Source organism: Schistocerca cancellata, chromosome 1 (assembly GCF_023864275.1).
Source record: "Schistocerca cancellata isolate TAMUIC-IGC-003103 chromosome 1, iqSchCanc2.1, whole genome shotgun sequence".
In the NCBI taxonomy this organism is placed as follows: domain Eukaryota; kingdom Metazoa; phylum Arthropoda; class Insecta; order Orthoptera; family Acrididae; genus Schistocerca; species Schistocerca cancellata.
Window position 1 is genome coordinate 1110527924 of NC_064626.1, and position 26636 is coordinate 1110554559.

A 26636-nucleotide genomic window follows, 5' to 3' on the forward strand; every position below is an offset into this window, starting at 1 on the left:
TGTGTGACATGCTCCCTACGTACTATTAGAGACTCGCAGATTTTGATATACAGAGTTCTCTAGTGACTGTGATGATCACCCTAAAGTAACGGAAAAAATTCGGGAGGTTGCGGCACACGTCTGGAAGAGATGGAACAGATTCCACGTGTTATCTGCCTAAACTACGTGTTTCTACACGTACAAACCCCAGTGTGAGTTGTTCGTGTGTTAACGTGATTAACATATAGCTTCCTCTGACTTCGCTATATTCAGTGTCCTGAGAAATCTGATAAGTATGTATGTTCCTTTGAATAGCGTCAGGTACAAAATGCGACATTTAGTCATTTGAATTGTTCCTTCATTCAGGTTTTGTGGCCATTTATAGGAAAAATTAGAAGTTAGGTACCCCACAATGTGACACTAGCTTCCCCAGTTCTGCGGCATTTAGGTGACGTATTTTAGTGCTCATTGTCACATAATAGGCTTCTGACGTGGTAGCTAGTAGAAGAAAGGTGAGTAGTCGGCCACAAAATTATTTTGCGGATTTTCTGGAAAGGATATTGGATGACATGAAGAATAAAGGTATCACAGCTCGTCATGCTGATAAAAGATATGGAGACCACTGAAATGAGATTCATAAAACGATGAAAATGAAAAAGGAAATACTGTGGGAAATTATAGCCCGGGCTCAGGCTTTGCACTGTCGACGGGGTAGGAGAAGCATCAGCATGAATTACGATCAAAGTAGGAATCTTCTGCAAGGGCCACCCCCCCATGATGTCGATTTCAGGCGCACGAAATTGTTCGCCGAATGGACCCTCCACGATAGATCACAGCAAGTGTCTTTGTGGTCTTGTTAATTTCCCTTTCTTTCACGCATGCGCGCGCGCGCGTTTGTGTGTGTGTGTGTGTGTGTGTGTGTGTGTGTGTGTGTGTGTCGCGCGCGTTTGTGTGTGTGTGTGTGTGTGTGTGTGTGTGTGTGTGTGAGTTTTCCTGTTCTTACAATAACCATTTGAACCATTTGATTTGTTTTTAAAATTTCTGCGTGAAAGTTTATTTTTACGAATTTTTGTGGATTGAAATTGACATTTTGTAGCAAGCAGAATATTATCTAGATTCCAATAAAGGCACTACAACAACGTGACACATACGATATTGTTGTGTTTTCTATGTAAAGTGAGGAATGTCACATAGTGTGGCAATAACCACTCCGAACAATGTGACAGACAAAACAAATTCCCCACCCCTCATGCATGTAAGCGATAGATGCACCCGGTCATAAACCAGCATCTGTGAGGCAATGGTTTGTGGACAAAAGCACTCCTGAAATGTACCAGCCTGCCCAAAGTCTCGACCTAAACCTAATGGAACATCTTTGGGGTGAGCTACAACGTCGACTTCTCTCCAGACCGTAGCGTTCAACATGACTACGTTCCTTGGTTTTGGGTCTTGGAAAAAAATGCGCTGCCATTCCTCCACAAACATTCAGAGACTTCACTGAAAGTTCCCCCCGGCAGAGCTCAAGTCGTCATAAAGGCGAAGGTTGGAGACGACCCATATTAATGTCCACTAATTGGTGTTCACATACTTTTGATCACTATGGAAAACTCGACCCAGGAACATTCTTCTTCTTTTCTTTCTGCGTGTTTTCTACACTATACGGCATCTCTCGCATCCAGGTTTCCATCTCCTTCTATCTTGACAGTCTTCTTCTTGCATGGCGCTGTCCTGTATCGCGCGCCTCACTTCACCGTTCCAATGTAGCCGAGGTTTTCCTCCTTTTCTGTGACGTTAGTGCCACATTTTAGAAGGCCATCTTTTCTCTGGCATTCCTCTAAGGTGTCATTACCGTGGTACCCATTTATTTTCAATTGCATCTACAATATCCTTTGCAATTCCCATCTGTTCTAGTGGCACTTAATTTCTTATTGTGTCTCTTCCTGTTACTTCAAAACTCGGTCTCCCAAGTTTCATTTCCATTGCCTTAAATTTCTTCTGGTTGACCCTGGAGACTTCCCACGGTTTAGCACCATACAGGACAATGCTCTCTAGTAGAATGTTGTATGCCCTCCTTTTCATATTTTTGGCGAAGTTTTATTCCAAATGACGATGATGTGTAACTGCTTTATTGCCCTCTTTCCCTTTCCTACTGTGTGCTTTATTTCCTCGCTGCTTCCATCTTTATCCGAAAAGATTGTCCCTAAATATTTATAAGATCGACTACACTTTACTATAGATTCATCATCCATAACAAGATCCCTTCCAATACTTCCGCTAACAAAGTATTCAGACTTCGTAAAGTTAATTTTCATGCCCCACTTCTCATATTCTGCTTTAAGCTACCTTAACATACAAGACACATCCTCCTCTTCCTCGGCGAAGACGACTTGATCGTCGGCAAAATTTAGGGAGAACAGGATGTCATCACTTACTCTAATTCCCATGTTTTTGCACTTTTCCAAATGGTTCAAATGGCTCTGAGCACTATGGGACTCAACATCTGTGGTCATAAGTCCCCTAGAACTTAGAACTACTTAAACCTAACTAACCTAAGGACATCACACACATCCATGCCCGAGGCAGGATTCGAACCTGCGACCGTAGCGGTCGCGCGGTTCTGGACTGAGCGCCCAGAGCCGCTAGACCACCGCGGCCGGCGCACTTTTCCAAGTCTTCAGGGCTTTGTTAAAAATATTTTAAAGAAGATAAACGCTTAACAACGTCCTTTTCTGCCCTTTTTTAACCTTAAATTTCTGTCATAGTAACTTCCCAGCATTAAAAAACAAGTTTTATCTGAATACAGCTTTCTAATCCCTTGTACATATCATTTGTGAATGTTCTGCTTATTCATTACTTCCCACATCCTAGAAAGCGGTACACTGTCATAAGCCTTCTGCAAGTCTCTAGAAACCATGTGTGTCTCCAAGCTTTGTGCCAGTCTCTTGTCAGTCACCTGTCTAATGCTGCAGATATTATCGATACAAGACCTCCTTGCCCGAAAGCCACTCTATTCTTCTACGGGGTGTTCAAAAAGTCTCTCCGCAGTGCCGTATGATTGTTAGCCGCGCGTGACGTATGATTGTTCGCCTGCGTGAGTTACTTCCCTTCAAGTGGACTCTCCCAACATTCCGCTGTTTCGTTTATCTCAGCCAGCGTCAGTAGTATCGTTGGTGTGTGTCGTTACGTGTTGACGTGAGCGTTTCAGTTTAGTTCCTTTGTTCGTTTGTTTCGTTTTTCTCACTGTTAAAATGCTAACCATTGAAGAACGTGTGTTTTTAGCCGAACAAGTTTTCAAAGCTGGCGGTAAATACACAGTTTCAGTTCGTCAAACGTTTAATTCAGTTTACCCGGAGACAACACTCCCACATCGCGATACTGTGCGAGATTTGATTAACAAATTTCGAAGTACGGGTTTAGTGACAGATGCACCGAGAAGTGGTCGTCCTAGCGTTTTCTCTGAGGATAAACTACTTGATATTTCCGATAAAATGTCCATGAGTCCGAACAAGTCAGTAAGAAAACTCGCCCAGGAAATCGATGTTAGTGTCGGAACGGCCCACACAGCTGTAAGGAAAAAAATTAGAACTTTCCCCTTACAAAGCGACAGTAGTGCAAGAACTGAAAAATACTGATCATAGCAAGAGACTGCATTATTGTCAGTGGTTCAAAAATGTCGTTCTACAAAGTGGAAGGGATATACTTAATAAAACGTTTTTCACTGATGAGGTGTGGTTTCATTTATCCGGGTACATGAACTCGCAAAATTCGCGTATGTGGATTACTGCAAATCCATTATGTATTCATGAGGAACCACTTCATTCTGTGAAAATAGGTGTTTGGATTGCAATTGCTAGACGTCAAATTGTGGGTCCCTTATTTTTCAACGAAACAATAAACGCACAACGATACTGCAGTGATATTCTGTACCCATTCATAGGAGAAGTTGTGTTACGTGAAATACTGAACGGTTATTTTCAACAAGACGGTGCAACCGCGCTTACAGCTCGCGTTTCAACGACATTGCTTGCTGATGTTTTTGGTGATTGCATAATTTCACAGGGACTTTGACCTCCACGATCGCCTGACTTGACACCACCTGAATTTTTCTTCTGGGGTGCAGTGAAAGCAACTGTCTGTAAAAACCGTCCAAAATCCATCGATGAATTGAAAACTGCAATATCCACTTTCACTGTTTCTGTTACAGAAGAAATGTTACAGCTTGTGTTTGGAAACATGATTAGACGAATTGAACTGTGTATTCTACAACAGGGGGGACACTTTCAACATTTAATGTGAAAATTTGTAAATGAAAATGAATATTCAATAAATTAATAACTTGTATTTCGGTATATTCGCTGCGGCATATGGCACGTGCGGCTAACAATCATACGGCACTGCGGAGAGACTTTTTGAACACCCCGTACTTCCTCAATTTCTCTCTCAATTCTAGTCTTAAGGATCTCGATATAGAATTGAGAACTATAATGCCTCGATAATACGTGCAGTCATCCTTGCTTCTCTTTCTAAATATGTTTCTGACCAATCCTTCTTTGAACTCGACAGGGATTTCCTCTCCACTAAGACAGGAATATTCAGTCAAGAATTTCGGTAGTGGGGAGAAAGTGAACCATCAGAATTTATTCGTCAACGCCAACAGAGCCTGCACATTACAAATACCAACCACGAAACTCCGCCACGCCTAGTGGCCGCGAGGTTAGAGGTGCCATGTCACGGATTACACGGCCCCTCCCGCCGGAGGTTCGAGTCCTCCTTCGGGCACGGGCATGTGTGTTGTTCTTAGCATAAATTAGTTTAAGTTCGTTTAAGTAGTGTGTAAGTATAGCGACCGACGACCTCAGTAGTTTGGTCCCTTAGCAATTCACACATATTTGAACATTTCACCAAGCTCACTGGGATAAATCCTTCAAATTTCCTTAAAAGAGATGATTACGCTATTGTGGAGAAATCACAGTGGTCCGTATAATGCCATTGTCTGAATAACTTGTCAATTGAGAGCGTATAACAGTTGCTACTTAATATTCCAATAATAATAATAATAATGAAAGTGCTCGTGCGAGATGAATCTATTTGGATGAATAGCCCTGAAATTTCAAAAGAGCATAGGGTTTTCTGTTTCTTTGATTTCATGTGACATATTGTATCTGTAGTCAGTACTGACTGTGGTGGCAGTGGATACTACGTGGCGTGTCATTTCTACGACAGTTGCTGCGAAGAATTGTTAGATATAAATATGGTTTATATTGGCTGAAACTGGTCACAGAAAATATAATAAAATTTTGATGTTGACTGTATAATTTAGACAAGCTAAGCTTTCCCTCCTGTTTTGTGGGCTGAAGGCACGGTCAAGTTAGTCAAGTAAGAAGTTCAAGTCAGCGATTCGCTTGCCGCATTTCAATGCGCTAGCGTCATCTGTTCCTGTCTCTCTTTCTCTCGTTGCTATACCTGTTCAAAATAACTGAACCCTCGCACTATAATTAACATGTGATCCTTACAATCAACAACACAAGACCAGGACACCTTAAGGATGTGTCTACAGCTATACTGCAGGAATAACACGTCATACAATATCCATTGCCACCATAGTCAGTACTAAGTACGGATACATTATGTCACATGATATCCTGGAAACAAGAAAAACCCATGTTCTTTCCATTTTCTGGGCTACTCATCCAAATTGGCTCGTCTCACGAGAGCACATTTATTATTATTATTATTATTGTGATTGTTAACATGTATTTATCCCATAATCATTCCGATCAATGGCACAGACAAGTGACTTGATAAACATGCCCACCGTGTGGAAATGTTGTATAGAGAGAAAGAGAAATATGTACTCTGTAGGTGTAGCTCGCCTCTGTCTTAAGGTGCTACTTATGCTATCGAATTGTTAAGGGGGTTCACGTCACTTATATATTGTGCCCGCTATACACTCACACCTGGGTGCATACCCGAAATTGGTTTCTGAGATATTGGTGTACTGCACAAGAAGAAGAAGAAGAAGAAGAAGAAGAAGAAGAATGAGAAGAAGAACAACAGCAATAAGAAAGAGGAGAAGGAGGAAGAGAAGCAAGGAAAAGAATTGAGATACGAATAGAAAAAACGAAAGATAATGAAGTTAGAAAAGTTATGTGCTCAGTGTGTGGTAACAACTGCAGGAAAAATAAATAAAAGTAGAGTACGAAACAGGGACTGAGAGAACGGATACACGAGTGTGCAGGCTCGTATCATTAAGTACGTATTCCATCTGGCAATGCAAAGTAAGAAACTTCCTAAGTTATCTCTTAAGGTGAGGGTAAGAAATGATGACAAATGTTTACCCGCCATTAATGAGAATTCTAACAAGAACCATAAACAAACTAAAGTGAAATTTAAAGGAAGTAATTTTTATGTAACACCAAGAGCAGCTAAACTCTTAGTTCACATCAGTTTCGATCAAAACGATAATCATCAGACAATATAAAATTTTTATTGCAGTTTATACGTTAGCGCCTCATAAAAATGACTTTCTTTAAATATTTGCGCGATCCTCTTATCATTAGGGACGCCATTGGAAGTTGTTTTCCCCACAATGAAGTGTGAAGTATATCACGCTATATACATAAGAGTTTTTGATGTGCTGCAGCTTGATAATTCTCATTGTTCGAATTTAGCTAATTGAATAAAACAACTGCTGACAAGGAAAATGGCTTCTTTTAAGATTGGCTGTGAACTCGTACTACGCGACCACGATGTTATTGCACTTGGCCTCCTGTGGCCGCTATCGCAAACATTCGGTGACGTCACAGTAAACAAGTACAGCGGTGACTAAGGAAACCACATCGCACCGTGAATACTTTCAGGTAAGCTGTGAATATAGTGTAAAGTGCTTCAGCGCGTCCTGATTGAACATCACGATAAAAACTCTCGATAAACCGACCGAAGCTCCTGCACTCCAAGGTGCAGTAATATCGTGGTCAAGCAATACTTACAAAACACTGCTGATATGTTTGTAAACTGAACTTCTTAAAACTGTTCACTGTCTGGTGATACACTAAACACATTACGTACCCATCTATTCTTCTTCTCTCTCTCTCCTTTTTTTTAATTTTTTTTAAAGATAAGACAGCCACGGTGGACACAGCTCTATTATCTATTTCTGTTATTAGATGGCATCTCTGCCGTAACTGTGTAAGTAGGCTGTTTAGGTTTTCTTATTGGTAACGCCACGTAGCGCTCTGTATGAAAATCGTTGGCTGTGCTGTGTGCAGTCTGTGGCTAGTTTGCATTGTTGTCTGCCATTGAAGTGTTGGGCAGCTGGATGTTAACAGCGCGTAGCGTTGGGCAGTTGGAGGTTAGCCGCCAGCAGTGGTGGATGTGGGGAGAGAGATGGCGGAATTTTGAGAGTGGATGATCTGGACGCGTGTCCATCAGAGACAGTACATTTGTAAGACTGGATGTCATGAACTGCTATATATATTATGACTTTTGAACACTATTAAGGTAAATACATTGTTTGTTTTCTATCAAAATCTTTCATTTTCTAACTATGCCTACCAGTAGTTAGTGCCTTCAGTAGTTTGAATCTTTTATTTAGCTGGCAGTAGTGGCGCTCGCTGTATTGCAGTAGTTCGAGTAACGAAGATTTTTGTGAGGTAAGTGATTTATGAAAGGTTACCTGATTATGACAAGTGCCTTTCTACAAGAGTTGAGAGAATTTCTACTGATTTATGAAATGTCACGTGGCTATTGAATGATGTTTTTATGGTTTGCTTTGCATAATTGCTTATTTCATTTGATATCTGGTTTCCAGCTGTGCTGCAGCATTGGTTTTATAAAATGAAATTAAATGCATTTGCTAATGTGAACACTTTCTGTCAACAGATCTATTAAATAATAATTTTATGATCCACATTCTTCGAAAAAGGAGCAGTTGGAAAGGAAAGAACAATAAGAAGGGACTAATAACAGTAACTGCATATATAATTTTCTTTTCAACTACTCGGTAATTTTTTGGTAGAATAAGTTGTTGTAGTGCACCACTTTAATTACATAGACTGCAGTACCAAATGTTATACTGAAAACGAACCCTGTCTTTCCTTTTGTATTGTTCAGCTATGTGTTTGTGTACCCTTGTGTATTTGTGTTTTTCCTGTCTTTATGTGTTTAGCTGATAAGAGTTATGTTGTAGAATTTTTCTAATAGTAAGTTATTTACTTTGTAAAGATGTTTAGACATTATTTATTCAGTTTTGTTTTAATGCTCATGTGTGAATTGATGTTTCAAAAGTTATTCTGATCTTCTATGTATGTACTTATGTCATACTTCCTGTAACACTGATATATATGTTATTTAAATTCCTTTGTAAAGCCCGTATTACCACAAAAGTTAGCTGTATTTTTATGTTCTTTAATGATGTTTTCTGTATCTTTGTAATTGTTTCTCATGTTATAAAATTGTGAGGGACACCAGTTCAGCAAATTAAGTAACTTGTAAGCATTCATTTCAGTGCACACGTTTCTGTTGGTCATAGTATATGCACAATATGTGAAAAAAAGGACTGTTAGTGTTTGGACATGTGTTAATAATTCAGCAAGGGACTGATTAACAGCATTGCTGGTTCTAAGGACAATTCCAAAAACTTTGTGAGTGCACAAGTGGTGGTTTATGTACTTGCTATATTCTCCACAAGACTCTTCGATGGTGATTGTACACCTGCACAGCCGCAACAGATGGCTGCTGGCCGTCTCTACAAGGACTGATGTGGGTCTGCACCTTTGATGACCCACCAATACCATTATTTCTACAAGGACTGCAGTGGGTCTGCACCTCTGGTGGCCCATCAATACCATACTCTCTACCAGGACTACAGTGGGTCTGCTCTGTGATGACCTACCTACCAACATTCTTCAAGACTTCGACTGACTCTGCTGTCGGTTTGCTCTGTTGTGGCCCATTACCTGTCTGCATGTCAAGAGTCAGTACTGTCTTTCCGTTGGAAGGACAACACTACTTCTTCAAGATTGCATGGAAATCCACTACTTCCGTGTGCATTTTCTTTTACTGCTCAGACTTTGAGAAAAACACTGCAATTTTACTGTGATGAACGATCAGGACTGTCTTTATTGACTGTGAGAAAATTTTAACTTTTGACCAACATTGTATCAATAAGTGTGTGCATTTGATTTCTTTGTTATTGTAATTGTGAATTTTTTTTTACAAATATGTATTGGCAAGTGCCCAAAACAATTTGTAAAATTGTTTGTGGGGAGCATGGGGGCTATGTAAGTAGGCTGTTTAGGTTTTCTTATTGGGAACGCCACGTCGCGCTCTGTTTGAAAATCACTGGCTGTGCTGTGTGCAGTCTGTGGCTATTTTGCATTGTTGTCTGCCATTTTAGTGTTGGGCAGCTGGATGTTAACAGCGCGTAGCGTTGGGCAGTTGGAGGTTAGCCGCCAGCAGTGGTGGATGTGGGGAAAGAAATGGCAGAGTTTTGAGAGCAGATGATCTGGACGTGTGTCCATCAGAGACAGTACATTTGTAAGACTGGATGTCATGAACTGCTATATATATTATGACTTTTGAAGACTGTTATGGTAAATACATTGTTTGTTCTCTATCAAAATCTTTCATTTTCTAACTATGCCTATCAGTAGTTAGTGCCTTCAGTAGTTTCAATCTTTTATTTAGCTGGTAGTAGTGGCGCTCGCTGTATTGCAGTAGTTCGAGTAACGAAGATTTTTGTGAGGTAAGTGATTTGTGAAAGGTATAGGTTAATGTTAGTCAGGGCCATTCTTTTGTAGAGATTATTGAAAGTCAGATTGCGTTGCGCTAAAAATATTGTATGTCAATTTAATGATGATCTGAATAAGTAAAGTGAGAAATATCTAAGTACATTCAGTTCTGCTCAGCTGTTTGAAAATCAAATAACGTAGGGGCTTACCAGCACAGTAATTCATTAAGTTTTCTAAGGGGACGTTACAACTGACCCTCTCCTATTTCATAGCTGGTGCTTCTTCGTGACTGCACAGTGTATTTCCATCACTTCCCAGTACGCCGCAACTGCTCTGCTCGCGGGCAAGAACCTGAGCAGTCGCAAATGCTAACACTCAAAATCTGAGATTTGTTAATTTTATATCCTGCGTGACGAATACAAACTGTCTATAGTCACTTGTCCGGTGGGAACGCCGAACCACAAGGGAACTAACATACGTTCCCGTAAGTCCGCAACAGACTGAGTTCACGAGGTGAACGAAGCACTAACAAGTCCGGGACGTAGCAATACAAAATCAATACAAAAGTTTCAGATCAGTAACCAATCGAGACCGGAAAGAGACTAAGTCTACTTGGCTGTGCAGTGGCGCGATACGAACAGCAACGAAGCAGAGCAAGGAGTGAGTGAACTGTGAGCCTGGGTCACGGGGTCAGGGGCGATCAGTCGCAACCGGATAGCGCCACCAGACGCCCATTTCTTGGCGGTGGCTCCCCTTACGACGGAGACTCGCAGCTGTCGCTTGTAGTCTTATAAGGGGAGCTCAAGACGTTGGGATCACGCTCTCTCCCTCCATTTATCCTTCCTATCAACTCTGATCCTCACCCCCCTCTCCTTTCCTCTGTCCTTTCCCCGGACTCCCTCTTCTCCCCCTTCCATCCTGTTTTCTCCCCACCTAACCTCTCTCTACCTCACTTCTCCCCCCCCCCCCCGAGTCCTTTTGTATTCCCCTCCTCTGCCTTTCCCCACTCTCTGTCGCGTCTGCTCAGCATCCGCCCCCCCCCCCCCCTTACGGGTCCTCGTCCTCCATCGGCTCCTTTCCCCCCTCCCCCCACTTCGTTTTTTCCTCTCCTTCCCCCCTTTTCTTTCCCATCATCTATGCAGGTTCCCCCCCCCCCCCCGTCTGCCCTCGGCTGTGGTATGTCATATTTGTGCCAATTTTTTAGTGCTGTGTTCAAGTGAATGTTCAGTGTTGTCCGCCTTTCCAAAGTGTTGCGAACAGAAATCATGCTGTCGCCGTGTTTTTTTAAATTGTCTGTCTATTATTTTACCTGTCTGCTTCATATGTATTTCATTACCATCATCAACCCATTGTTTTATGTTTTAAGTGCCACGATTTTCCTCCATTTTACCATTTAAGTCACCGATTTTATCGCTTGCTTTTATTATTTATTATCTTCATCCTTTTAAAAAAAAATTATGTAGGCTGAAGAGCGGCGTACTAAGCTGCTGCCAGCCCGCCCCCTTCGGGGGGGAATCGAAACTCAATAAAGAAAAGAAAAAAAAAATGGGCTCACAGATTTACTTCAGACTTTGCACACCTTTAGTATACTATTAAAACAACATAATGTGCAAGTAGTAAGGCGCACTACTCTGGTAATTCCAAGAAAATTGCGAAAGAAGTTTCACGCGTCTATTATGTGGCTTACGTATCTGTGCATAGGAGCCGCACATGGTGGTCAACTGGACGCCGGAACGGTAACTCAGAGTGTCCGATAAGAGGGTTAGCTGCCCTGTGTAATAAAAAATTGAGCGAATGGATCAACAATGAACTTGAACGAATGTCATGGGACGTCTGCCCTGAACAAATGCAACGAACGATAACGAACAAAATGAGATAAAAAAGACTGGTTAGCGTTCGAGTTTCGTAAGACGAACTTGTGTTAGGCGACGGTTCGACTCCTGCTCAAACTTAATTATTAATCTATTTTTTCATCACTGCTCTTGTTAGTTACTTTATATGACATTTGAGAAATAATAGAATAAAGAAACGAGTGTATTTGCATGAAGTTTCAGTTTAAGTTTTCCATGTCTGTTTGACAAAAACCATTCTGCAACGAGTGATGTTGAGAGCACATCTCTCATACTGTGACTTAATATACTACTGATTGTGAATAACGTCATTCGAATCATTATTTATAGAGGTCTGACTTGGTCTTTCCAAGCCTGTCCCTCGCCTTGAAAAATTAATTACAAATAGTAAATTGTCAAATAACATATGAAATTCGCTATAACTTCGTGAAAATGCATGCAGGTTTTTTCATTATATTACCTCTCGAATATCATATAAATTAAATAATGTGACAAGTAATGAAAAAATATAGATTAAAACACAAGCGTTAGCGGTATTCGAACCGTCGCCTCGTACACGACCTTCTTGCGTAGCGCGAACGCTAACCATTTCTTATTCATAGCGTAAAGGAATATAAGGAATGGTCTCGGGGGCAAAGTGGGCAGGTGTCGTTGTACGAGGCCTGGCCACGATGCCTCCGTCGCCAAACACGAACATATACAAGGAGTAAATGGCCACAGGAGAATATTCATTTATTTAGTGACAAAAAATGAACACGCCTTTTCCACGACTTGTCTCCGAAAAAAAAGAAAAACAGACACAAGGATACACTTCTGTAGCAAGCACATGCGGCATCGATACTCCACGGTCGCCGCCGCCCCATTTTCATGGCGTGGTTGATTGGTTGATTTGGGAAAGGGGACTAAACAGCAAGATCATCGGTTCCAACGGATTAGGGAAGGACAGGGAAGGAAATCGGCCGTGCCCCTTTCAAAGGAACCATCCCGGCATTTGCCTGAAAAGATTTAGTGAAATCACGGAAAGCCTAAATCAGGATGGCCGGACGCGGGTTTGAACCGTCGCCCTCCAGAATGCGAGTCCCGTGTGCTAACCACTGCGCCACCTCGCTCGGTTTTCATAGCACGTCATCTCATAATGTCGTGTAAGTACCGTTATCTGCTCATCTCCTTGTGTGAATGTATCAAATTTATCTCCTGCTCCGGCCGTTGCGGCCGAGCCGTTCTAGGAGCTTCAGTCTGGCACCACGCGACCGCTACGGTTGCAGGTTCGAATCCTGCCGCGGGGATGGATGTGTGTGATGTATGTAGGTTAGTTAGGATTAAGTCGTTCTAAGTTCTAGGGGACTGATGACCTCAGATGTTAAGTCCCATAGTGCTCAGAGCCATTTGATTTTTATCTCCTGCGTTGAATAATCCAGCTACGGGGCGGATCGTGGAAGATGCTCCGCAAGAAGTCCGAGAAGTATTGTCTATACTTAGGGTCTTCACAATAGCACAATGATAATCATTTAAATAGTTTCAAAAAAGCATGACTCTTATGACACCACCTCCATATAAATAATGAAACGTGTGACATCAGATCCACGTGACAGCGTTGTGTTTCGTCATCGGTTAATATACAGCGTCCGGGTAGAGGAGAGTGCGGCAATAGACATAAGCGGGCTACACCCGTAAAAAGAGAGCCAAATTTGACCCACAAAATACCATATCTCTTCCGCCGGCCCACAATGTAGCCGGCGTTTTCTGTGCCCTGGACATTGAAGTTCACACATCTGCAAGATGGATCCTGAGGAGACTCTCCCGAGTAATTTCTTTTCTGTTCGCTGTCAAGTACCAGGTCGAACGTACGCCTGAATCTAGCGTTACCGCGTTGACAGAGCGCCATACTATGTTCCAATGCGCGGTACGACACGTCAGTTCGACGATTTCTTACGACCTGAATCTTCGCACATGTATAGTCGTGCTCAAAAGTATCCGAACGACCGGCACTACATTTCGCCTGATTCGCATGCAACCGGCATAACGCGGCTGTCCAGCAGGTCCTCTAATCGCTACTTGGTACAGTCGTATGACTATTGAAAATGATTCCAACATGTCACCACTAGAAAACACTGCTCTGTATCGCAGTGACTCATGATGTAAAGTAATACCACGATCCTACAAATATCAGGGAACACCTTATCACAGATAAGACTGTCCTTAAGGCTTGTAAGCTCACGTTTATTACAATAAATGACATACCTGAAATGTTACCACTCTCATTATTACGTCAGATAGGTAACGCACGTAGTAAGTTCGTCGTATTCATGATTTCCTCTTCAAAGTAACATAAAATACTTATTATTTAACACAAAATGACGTTAAAAATTTAAGTTATTCACGAGCAGCTAGTTGAGAATATGTATGAACTTCAAATGACACGACGAACCGTCTCGTTCTGCATATGGATTCAAATCCAGGTCAGGCAGACTAAGCAAAGATTTCGTGACTACGCAAACTAACAGACATTCCTGATTAGGCACACAGAGAGTGATATACCTCGATTTTAGAGAGTATCAGTTAGCAAATATCAACTTTAAATTACATAACGCAAACATTTGTCCCTGTTAACGAACTACGAGAGATGTCAAATATTGCTTCTTCACAAGTAACCAACTTGAAATGCCGTGAGGTAAAGCTTTGTGTTGGACAGGGATTCGAACCCAGAAACTAATCGGATTGATATCGAAACCTAACCAACAGTGACATATCGGATTTCCTTGGCAGTAGCTAGATGTGTTAACTGAAATGACGAGACGAAACATTAATTTTTTTCCTTCCCAGGACTCCAACCCGGCATCTATCGCTGTTATATTCTAGAGAAAACGAACGTTAAATATGGGTTTGTTGCACCAGCAGCGACATGTGAGCATGCTTGAACTAGAAATAATATGACGAAGAGTTCAGTGCTCACTGGGAATAGAGCCCCACACATATCATTGTTGAGTACACGCAAAGAACGTCAGCTACCGAATTTTTCTCCACCAGCAGCTCGGAATAACATCTTGAACTTACAGTGATCTCGAAAATAGTTCTGTGTCCCACTGGGAGTCAAAAACGTCAGATATCGTTAGTGTTGACAACGAATAAAAAAACATTAAAAATCAAAATTATTATCCACCAGCAGATAGGTGTTCTCATGCTAGAGCTTGATAATACATAATGAAATCTTTAGTGCCGGGCCAGGATTCGAACCCATTCACGCGTAATATGTGGAGATGTTGAGGAATTTGCACTTTTGAACAAACAACAAAATGTAGCCGAGCTGTATTGTCACGAAGGGATCAAATTCCGCGTTAAGGGCGGTCTGAGTTCCATTCTCAGTTCAGAACCAATTTTATCGACATACAGAAGCACAGATAAAAGATGGAATAAGTGTCCTCTGACCCTACACAGCGTTTGTTTCGTCACTAGAAATAAATAACTAGTATAAGAAAGGTTACTGGTGATAGAGTTTTTACATGTCGCCACTCCAGACTTTATTGTGGTTCAACCTAACGTCTACTTGGCAGAGAAAGAATGTGAATTTCAGATCACACTGACATTATATCTTCTTCACTTGGTGTAGTCAGAAGAGAATGGAATCTTTCTCTCCCTATCTCTAAAATCATTGACAGAAGTGGGAATATAAGCAAGACCATAGGTATAAGAACCTACCATCAGTCCAACAGACCATCAAACCCTCATTTTATCTGTAACTTATTTTTCTATCGTAACGCCGTTGCACCACACTGGATGAGAATTCTGACACACAAGCTTCCTGTAGTAAATTGCAGCATGTTCAGTAAATTCATTTGCTTGGTTGACCGAATCACCATGAACTAGCTGCCTCGGCTACCCAGTGCATACATTCAACTCTATTTTGTAATCACCGAAATAAAATCACGTAACTGCCACCTACACAGAACTGCCAACGGTGTAGGATGCAGAAATTTAAATAGGAAGTTTTCCTTTCCACTTGAGCTATTCTATTGCGCTCTCTGTTCGTAAAAAACGTCATGCGGCGCAAAAGAAAAGCTGTAACTGTTTCTCTCAGAAGTCTAGACCCGGCCATTTGCATTATTTCGCAGTGCTGTGATATGCAGAAGTTCTGGAGGAATTGTTGTTCAGCTCTGGAGGTGTTGTAGCTGTGTGTCAGCTAGTAGCGTAATGGTAAGTGTCGTGCACTATAGAGAAGATGTCGCGAGTTCGAATACATTTACTGCTAATTTTTTTTAAAACGCAATTCTGCTGTCTGCTGAAGTTACCAATCTAATGGAACTTTCAACATAATTCCTTTCACTTCTCAACCCAAAATAGTCGCATGTGGAAAAAGGGCTAAGTTCTGTGACATTTTGTTCTTTTCAGGTTTAATAGACAGCCAGGCAGCAGATGCATCTCGAAGCTTTTGTATTATGTATGGGGAGAGCGCATCGTGCCCAAATACATCAGAAAAGTATTTTCTCCATTAGCTGTCGTGTGGTAGTGGCATTTTATTCTTCTTCAAACATTGTTTGACAGCTTTAACACAGAACAAGTTTTCTACATGCATGTAATCAATAAACTACATGTGCATTGTCAGACTGTTATAGATAACACAGAGAATTCGCATATATCGTTGGTGATTAATTTAGCTCTCATGTTTACTATTGTTTCAACAACACTAAAGTAAACCTTACGAAAATTGTGCACTAAAGGCATGTTCACTCACGCGCTTTATTAAGACCTCTTTTCGATTCACAACATCCAAAATACCTCTCATTATATCGTGTTACTACTTTTAGAACTGAAGGACTAAGAAAAATACCTATTCAAGATTTTAACGTAAGAAATGCTCGAATTTATAATAAATAATGCGCGCTACTTGATAATTATTTGCTAAGTAATTACTATCATGCTATATACTGTAGAGGTTACACAAAAGAAAGTCAAAGTAATGTTGTATTCGTCACATTAATTCTCAAAAAAGACAAAAAATAGTAAATGCTGTAACATAATAAAAACTGTTATTGCAAACATAAGGCTCTCAGCACTATGGTACTTAACATCTCAGGGCATCATTCCCCTAGAACTTAGAACTACTTAAACCTAACTAACCTAAAGACATCACATACATCCATGCCCGAGGCAGGATTCGAACCTGCGACTGTAGCAGTCGCGTGTTTCCAGACTGAAGCGCCTAGAACCGCTCGGCCACACTGGCCAGCTGCTATTGCAGTTTAGTAACAAATGTTACATGGTGTATAAAAATGTATGTTTCAAACAAATGAAAAATCTGTGACATATTTTCTATGTTGATACAGAACGTACACGTGAACTATGACATTAAAGATATTATCAGGTTTTGGAGGACACGGTGGTGGGAAACGATAATTATATTAGATGTCAAGTACGTCTAAAAAAAGAAAACTTGAAGATTTCGCTTCTTTTTAGATAACTTATCGATAGCTAAGGTTTCCCAAATCATCTCTGTTATTCTATCTCTGTTCTCGAATACTAATTATGTGCTACTGAAATTAATTTCTCACATAATCGAAACCACGAATAACGAAGACAGAAATAGTGAAGAAGAGATGTATATCGCGAATAAACAAATTCGATGAGAGTAGAAATGCTTTTAGGTGCTAAGATTTTCTGTTCTTGCGGTCGGATGGATATCACAGGACCTGGAAGTTTATGCCCCTCAGTGCTTCGCCATGATAACTGTGTGAGTAATCGTGTACTGCACTTCTGGGAATTTTAACGATGTGCTGTATCCACGTTTATCTTCAACAACTTTAATTTTGTCTAATTATTTTTTTGAAAAATCTTGGCTTACGGACACGTAGGTGAAGGGGGACTGGAACCCCCTCTTAGCCCTTCATGATACTAAACCCATAACAGTCAATAACATAACACGATTGAACTTGCTGCACAGTTTAAAGTCGAGTCCCAAAGAAACAGGGCGACACCGCCAAAATCAAAACTAATTATAAAACCGAAAAAAATATTTGAAAAATGGCGAAATGCCTTCTGAAGCCATTTATCTAAAAGTAAGGAAAAAAATTCGTTAGAGAAGCATTTGACGCGCCTTGGAATGATGCTAGAATCATGTACAGCAGATGATGTCCTTACTGATAATTTAAAGTTCCACCAGAAAAATATCCTCTACTGTTCTTTAAAATTTTAAAGTTCTTACTCAAACTTTAAATTCTCAGTCGCCATCTGAATTACTGTACATGGTTTCAGGCATCATTCAGCGGTGTGTCAAGTGTTTCTCTAATCTATTTTCTTTCTTTCTTTCTTTCTTTCTTACTCAAATATGTTTCTGCCAAATTAGACCTGACCCTGGTCATTTTAATACCTCATCTGTCCATTTGCACTCATGGTTTGGCTATGAAAATTCCTACAAAATATTTCATCAAACTACTGTTTGAGTGTCTCTTAATTGCACTGATTACTTTCAAGCAATCAAACCTTTTCTTGCAAAACCAGATCTCACGCTTGTAGATTTGATACCTCACTGTCTATTTTCCACTACTGGCTATAAAAATTGGGACAAAAATCCATTGCGTAATTTCTAGGGAGTCTTGTTTCCGACCGGCTCAAACATTTGACCAATGAAGTGGAAACTGTGAAGACGTTCTGTGTTTCAGAATTAGTTAGCCCCTTGTTTCACATTCATTACACAAGTATTATAGCGCACGTAAAACAGCAAGTGTTTCCTGGCAGTAATGCAGCTGACTGGCTTACCTTGAAAAGCGCACAGATCTCGGCGAAAGTTTCGAAGGTGCGCATGTAGAACTTCTGCAGGTGTGAGTAGTTCTCCGTTTGCTGTGCGCGCCGAAGGTCCTGCCTGCAACAGGACAACGAGTTGTCGAGTGTTATGTATTCAGTGGAAATCTTTGGAGGGCGGATGTCTAGTAGTCAGGTGATCAAGAGAGAAATAAGGACATTGGGCACGTCTCATCGTACAACTATTGTGTACAAGATGTCTAACAGATAATCATTCAACGTAAAATAATATTAACGACTAAATTTACAATACGTGAAGCTGTATTCTGCCAGAAGGTAGATTGGAACACAAAACTTCTTTCCCAGACTTGTTTTAATTGGTCGTGGTATGCCTTTGTCTTCCTCTGATCAGTAACTGACCATAACCTTGCTTTTTATGGCTGAACGTATAGTTTGACATAGACTCCAAAAGAAGGTGAAATTCGATATTTCTCTCATTAACAAATCATTTAGTGTTTCAAGCACTGTGTTCTTGCAAGATAAAATAAAATTCGCCTTTAAATAACTTCTGCTCATTATTTTCTCATTGGAAAGCAATGAGTTCAGTACCATTAACACTTGATGAGCACGTAGAACTGATGTTATTCTCCTCGTCTGCATAGTGGGCAGAAGCCATCAGGCAAAGGTTTTGAAATCAAGGTGTCCATTTAGAGCCTCATACAACTATCAAATTGGAAATCAAATTGCAAAATAATGGGCGTGTCTATGCTCAGCTGTACTATTGGCTGAACTAAAGCAAACAGTCTTTCTGTTGGCGGAAAAGAGTGTTTACCACAGACTAAAAACGGTATAAGCTAAAATTATACTAATCGAAACGTGCGAACAAAAAGACTGGAATCCAATTAACCGAAAATGAAGGGAAACTGCGTGAAGGGAATTTCGGCAAAGAAATACTGCGACAGTTTTTGTCAATCCGTCAGGCTTGTTCGAATAACACAATTGCTGGCTTACTGTCCACTGTACACGACGATTCGGGTTGGTGTTCTGGGCCAGCAAAAAACTTTTACTCACAGAATCAACGTAAATACGCAAAGAGTAAAAGGATTCAGTTTCAGCGAAATGGAACGTCTACGTGCACAGAAATCCATTTGGAACAAAAGTGTTTTTAAAAAGTGAACTGAAGAAACTAAAGAACGCTCCGGTTACTAATTGTCGGGATGGATATTATCATAGCGAACTGAGTAACTTGATTATTTTTTTCATTTCCCTGTTCCCAAGTTTAGACCTATCTTAATAAATATAATGGGCTGGTAGTGTTATCCATCTTTGTCAATCGAACTGTCACTACAAAATGAGTGTGTGAGATGATAATTAATTCGCTTGAAAGTCGACAAATATCTTTGTAGACGAGAGGTACCATTTGGTTTCCAATTTTACTTCTCTCATTAAAACTACGTTATTTGACACGTGATGGAGTTCCCATGATTATTCAAGGCTGATTTATGTACTGAATGCGCTGAAAATCAGCGCTTGTCATTGCTGATGCTGCTGACTACTTGACATTTCGAGACTATTACTCAGAATGAATGAGGAAGTGAATTTCTACGCTGACGGCTTATTTCGCCCTTGCCACAGTAAATAGCACAAGGTACAAGGTGCTGTTGCAGCTTATATGCAATGCGGGCATATAAGCACCGACATTTAGGTAAGGTATTAGTGTGGCATTCGTGTCTTTGCGGCGTGCGTGTTGAGTTCCACACAAAGTAAAAACAAAGTTCCAGCCTTTATTACTAATTTGACTGTTGGAACGGTAACTCTCTGACACTGATTGTTAAAAAACTGTTCAGTATGAAAAAGTACTTCAGTTACGGTCATAAATTTTAAATAAACAGATATGGTATTCAGGTGTATTACCGTTGTCTTCGAAGTAACAGGTCAGCTATTTCTTTCAAATGCAGTTTCTATCAAGACAACAAATACTTCAGAAGGATCTTGAATGTAGAAATAAATACTTATGCATAAGTTTGCCATGACCTACATAACAGTGTGGAAAGAGCAACGTGTAAAGGTGTCAGTAATAAGAATTCAGCACTACCGTATATGTATGGACGTTTGGGCACATTTATCACGGATGTGAACCTCTGTATGTAGAGTGAAAAATTATCACCCGCTAGCAGCTTTTGCCACCAGCCCAGTATTTCGTACGTCTTTTGATTAGCATTGTCGAGACTGGAGAAACATTTTTACATTCATTATGGAAGGCGAGGCTATGTGAAGATATTTTATAAGGTAATTGGCGAAGATAGAGAGAATCACAAGTGACCGTAGCTTAAATTCCAACAAAAACTAATGTCTTAGGGCTAAGGTAGAGTATGAACGTGGAGAATATGGCTACGTTCTTCAAAGAGAGTGTCATTTAAACAGCATCCTATTTTTCCATCTATTTAAACAATATTTTGTGTATTTGTGTACTAATAGTTTTAGTCTTAATTTATCTGTTCTTACACTGACCTACTGCACATAGCCATACACTGTGAAATCTTCAGCAGGAGCATAAAGTTAAATGAACATCAAATCGTCATCGCACAAAGAAAATATAAAGAAGTATAAGAAAAAATTCACCATCCAGCTACGAAATATGTTTATTTTGCAGACAAATTATTGGGCATTATAAATTTCTTCTCAACGAAAACATTTCATTTGCGGTTGTACAAGTAGAGCACAGACGCTAAGACAGTATTTTACCGTGGAAACATCGAAAACTTTACATTGACCACTAGAAAATTTTTCAAATTTCTGAAGATAAGTACTCATAACATCATGGCACATGAACTTTGAAAGACGTCCAAGTATTCGGTTCCCCAACACGAAGGGATGTCAACTTGGGTTTTGTATAGAGTAACTGTCATTGATTTAGCTACGTCCCAAAATGGATAATTCATGTGGGAATAGAAGCCAGATAGCATTTTAAGCGATAGTTACATACATGGTTTGTCCGAAGAGCTAGTAATAAAGCACACGACGTAAAATATATTCTTAATGTGAGTGCAACAAATTGCTCACGGCAACATATAGCCAGGTTCATAGCTTATTACTTAATGCGCTACATGGCTGCATGGTTTCTTTCTAGACCCGTTTAAGGCACCTCAAGACCGCCCTTTTTGTATATATGAATTACTTCAATTTCGTTATTCTTTAACTGCAGTATCAAGACATGTCCAGTATCCTTGTAAAAGAGATATAAGGACGAATAAAACTACTACTAATACTACTACTATACCAAATCATCTGAAGGTGCCTTCCATGATGACCATCATTGTAGCTTTAGCGCTTGCTGTGTCCTGCAAGGTTGCAGGGCCTCTGTGGCTATCTCATGAAACCGTCACCCTTGATTTTCGGGTGTTCTTCATGTTCTTCTTTCGATGAGTTTAATTTTGCATTAATTTATCTCATTATTTTAATTCTCATTTGAGTTTTTGTAGATTACAGTTGCATAGTAATACGGTTTCTAAATTTCGTTCCACACTTGTTTCATGATACATATGCGTGACTCCTAAATTCGAAACTAGTATTTCTGGAGTGGCCCTACATGGCATATCCTTGCGTGACATCAATTGTGCATTCTGAGAATGACATGCGAGATTTCCTGACGATTTCAGCACACGGCTGTATCCACGTAATTAGGTCATTAAGAGATTTTTTTTGAAAAGTGACATGTACATCAAGTGAGTCGGTGTTACAGGGCTATAAAAAATTTTGGTAGTCTGTGTTCGGGAACCATACACGTTATTTTAACCTCAAGGTTATTGTGTGTATTTGCGTCGGTGTGATAAGATAATAGACTTCGTATCGCTCACCAATGCGCAGCTTTTATTTCTATGGAATACTGTTACGTTTGACATGTAAGGATTTTATCGATATTTCTATTTTTTTAAATAATTTAATCTGATTAAAGAAGAACTCACCCTTAATGTCAGATTAAAATCAGACATAACAAATGGTTCAAATGGCTCTGAGCACTATGGGACTCCACTTCTGAGGTCATTAGTCCCGTAGAACTTAGAACTAGTTAAACCTAACTAACATAAGAACATCACAAACATCCATGCCCGAGGCAGGATTCGAACCTGCGACCGTAGCGGTCTTGCGGTTCCAGACTGCAGCGCCTTTAACCGCACGGCCACTTCGGCCGGCCAGACATAACAGACAAGAAGTCCATTTATTTAGATATTTGGCACTATAGCTATTGCAAGTTTTTCAGTGACATAGTGGTAATGCATACTTTATAATATAGAGATATTTCTATGTTTCTGTTGCTTTAACACATCCAGACCGTTTGAGGTCAGTCAATTGAAGCGCTGAGAACCATAAGGGCCTAAAACGCACTGTCATCGATTTTGAGATTTTGGCATGTATGGATGCTCCTTCTATCTGTTGGTCTTAAGGTGAACCAGCTTCGTCTTTATCTGTAGCCCCACATTGTACAAGACCCACGGAAAGCTGTCTCATCGATTTCTTGGATACTCATTTCCGTAAGGGCCCAAAGCACAAGGTATAATTTTGTTGCTCTTAACTGCTCAGTAGTTATCTAGGGTACACAGCATAATTTAGTGTTTGCATCATGTACGTCGTAGTAGTACTTCATAATCGGAGGTATATCGGAATTTTTATCTGATAAAATTAGTGAAAAACAGTCTAGATCGCAGTGGTTTATAAATCAAAATTATTTTATAAACCATTGCGATCCAGACTGTTTTTCACTAATTTTATGTAGCTTACAAGATCGCTGTTCTCCGAAAATGTTACCAAAATTTTTGAAAGCTTTATCTGAACCTCATGCCACAGAATGTGATTCATGAAACTCTTGACAACGAGGACCATATTAGAATAGGTCATAAGTGCGTATGTGGTGCTTTTGGTACCTGTTCTTTACGACCGGGTTTATTTTCACATTAGTTAGAAACTTTACAACTGTAAGAAGATATTGTTACCACTAGTCTGTACATGGAAATTTGGTGGATTAACGCTAGCAAAAAATTCAGTCTTAAATATTAATTAATATTGCTTAACATAAGGTCGATAGATATTTTTTCATAGGAAGTACAGAATGTTGAGACTTGGTTAAAAATCAGTTGAGACCTGTGAGACTGGTTGTTTGTCTATTAATTTGATTTTCAGACCATCTATTTTTCTTAGTGCTATGTTTCTGTGCTTTGGACCCCATGGCTCTCAGAATCTCAATTGCTTGACCTGTGATAAGCAGTGAATGGAATTACATTTGTCTTAAAAATAAAATAATACTTAAGAACTGGTATTACGAATGGAAAAAAAATGCTGTCATAATGTTGTTGAATAGCAAAATGACTTACGTTTACACTTAACATTCAGTAACATTACCAGTGCACTACTTTCTTAGCTGAAGTGCGCCTGTGTCAATGTTTATACAATGTCCCCTCAAAAAGTTTCGAGACTGATTTTATTCCTGGTCTATAAGCGACGTAACGCCGTAACAACGCTGACAGCTTGAAGTAGTAACTGTAGCCGCGCGGGATTAGCCGAGCCGTCTAAAGACGCTGCATTCATGGACTGTGCGGCTGGTCCCGGCGGAGGTTCGAGTCCTCCCTCGGGCATGGGTGTGTGTGTGTGTTCGTCCTTAGGATACTTTAGGTTAAGTAGTGTGTAAGCTTAGGGACTGATGACCTTAGCAGTTAAGTCCCATAAGATTTCACACACAATTTGATTTTTTTTAGTAACTGTAAACAACAGATGTGCAATGGAACCGTCAGTTGTGACCGTGGAGTATTAAATAGTAGACGTCCGAGCGCAGCGCGTCAGCGTTGTTGTGTCACAAACCGTAATGTAGCAACATTTCTGAGTCAAGCGTTCAAGAAATTCTCCAAAATGTTTAGAGGAGGAGTAAAGTGATGGCAAAGTTCGTCCCGCACAGCTTGACCCCCGAACCAAAACAACGATGCTTGGTTGCCTCATACGACTTGATTGAAATACAAAACGCGGACAGTTCTTTTCCATGGGTCACGAATCTACAACAAGACGACAAAGTGCAGAAATTCACATTAAGGGTCAAAACCGACATTGAAGCCAATGTGACGCGCGATTCGAATAATGTACCAAAGGACTTTTCTGATGGTTTCATACGATTGTGTGATCCGTGTATTGTACTCAAGAAATTCTCCAAAATGTTTAGAGGAGGAGTAGAACAACTGAAGCATTAAAACCACAATTTTAACTTTTCTTTATTTTTTGAAAACCCAGCCTCGAAATTTTTGGACTGACAGAGTAGACACGGAGCATAGGACGGATCCTGTAGCCCTAAGAATTTCCTGCCGATAAAGATGTGACTTTCGCAAAATTGTCTTTTTTTGGCCTCTGGAGACTACAAGCAATTAAGCCAGTTAAACAGTGGATAAAATGATTGAAATAGTATGGGGAATATAAAAGTTGGCGAGGTGCGAGTAGGACCCACGCACTGAAGGTTCTGTACAAATTTAATTGCGCTCATCCATACTGGTCAGCGCTAGGACACATTGTATAGCAGGCGCCGAACTAGGCGCTAGGACACATTGTATAGCAGGCGCTGAACTAGGTGCGCCTATGACAAGAGAAGACCAAGACATGTCCCCAGGCAACGTGCCAATAACACTCCCTGGTTAGCGTGCATTTAGGCCGCCACCGCTGACCGAACTGTGGCCCCCCCAAATTCTATATGTCCCTCCAGATCCTCGAGCGTCATGCACTCCGCCTTGCCTTCCGTATACGCCTCCCGTCCCCCATGCAGATCCTCTATGACATGATTTCTTTCCCCCATCTGCTCCTATTCCTCGAACATGGTCTACACCTCCCACCGCCTTGATCCCCCTCATCCCCTGGTTGCTCCTCTCCTCTCCAACTCCCGCCGTCTTCCATTCCACACCTTCATTGTTGTGTCCCCCCTACCCTCCATCTCTACACCCTCCATTTCCTTTCCCAAGGTGGCTTCCGTCAACTCCCCCTCCCAGATGATGCCCTCTCTCTCCCTCCATTTATCCATCCTATAAACTCTGATCCACACCTCCTCCTCCTTTCCTCTGTCCTTTCCCCGGGCTCCCTCTTCCCCCCCCCCTCCATCCTGTTTTTTCCCCACCTACCATCTCTCTGCGTCACTTCTCTCCCTTGAGTCCTTTCTGCTCTCCCCTCCAGTGCCTTTCTCACTCCTTGTCGCATCCATCTAGCCTCCCCCCCCCTTTTCTATGTCCCCTCCCTCCATCGGTTCCCCCTTTTTTCTTTTCTTCTCCTCCCTCCTTTTCCCCCTCATAGGTCCGGATCCTCCCCCCCCCCCTCCCCCCATCTGCAACCGTATCACCTGTATAGTGCTGTTATGAGTGAGTGTTCATTGTTGTGCGTCCCCTGTCTGTGTTGTGAACAGCCGCCACACTGTCACTAGTTGTGTTTCTTATCTCATGTGAACAGAAACCAGACTGTCGCCTTGGTTTTTAATTGTGCCTGTCCTTGTGTCTCTTCATCCGCATCGTCAGCACAGTGTTTTTATATTTTAAATTCCACAACTTACCGCCATTTTACAGTTTTTTACAATATCCCCTCTGGGGGGGGGGGGGGGGAGGTGGAAATTGAAATACAACAAAGAAAAAAAACCGAACTGTCCCAATCTCAATACCTCAGTACGTCGCATTGGGACTCAGTTCACATTGCACCTCAATACTTCGCAATGTGCTCTAGTCTTCCACCTTCCACAGTGATAGTCGTCGCCTCGAACTTTAGCTAGCTGTGGGGGAACGTTAGTCATTGTATTCAGTTGTGTTATGGACAAGGAGAAGATTCAAGAATTAGTACATGTTATTTGATTTCTGTTAACCACAGAACTTCAGACTGGATATCATTGAAGATAAGTACTCAATTGGTTCCTGTTATAAACCACGTATGCATTTTGTGTTGTAGTGAGTGAAAACTGGCCAACCACCTGTCATACCACCCCCTCTTCATCCACCCAGGAACTACAAACCAAAACATTACAAGAGGGCACAGCCAAAACACCAGGAATCGAGAATCTCGATGATTTTTGTCTGCTATCGGCATTAATGCTGGCAATATATCGGTCCAAGGAATGTTTCAGTTTTGAGTTTGAAGTCGGTAACAAACGAGAAAAGAAAACTTTTTTCGTGTGATATAATTAAAAATCAACAATGTTCTGATGTTTTTCCTTTACTTCCACTGTGAAAGCTTGTTCTTTGCCAAATTTCATGATTCTAGCTCAACAGAAACCAGACTGTCGCCTTGGTTTTTAATTGTGCCTGTCCTTGTGTCTCTTCATCCACATCGTCAGCACAGT

The 26636-nt window shown here is 40.8% G+C and overlaps 1 protein-coding gene across 1 annotated transcript in view; it reads right to left on the reverse strand.

Annotated features, from left to right (window-relative positions):
• LOC126131442 (probable E3 ubiquitin-protein ligase HECTD2) overlaps positions 1 to 26636 on the reverse strand; it is a gene marked incomplete at its 5' end in the record, with an annotated part of 375805 nt that overhangs the window by 234021 nt on the left and 115148 nt on the right. Inside the window, one exon of the mRNA XM_049915173.1 lies at positions 18311 to 18413. Within this exon, the coding sequence (XP_049771130.1) occupies positions 18311 to 18413 (103 nt within the window). The remainder of the gene's footprint in view (positions 1 to 18310; positions 18414 to 26636) is intronic.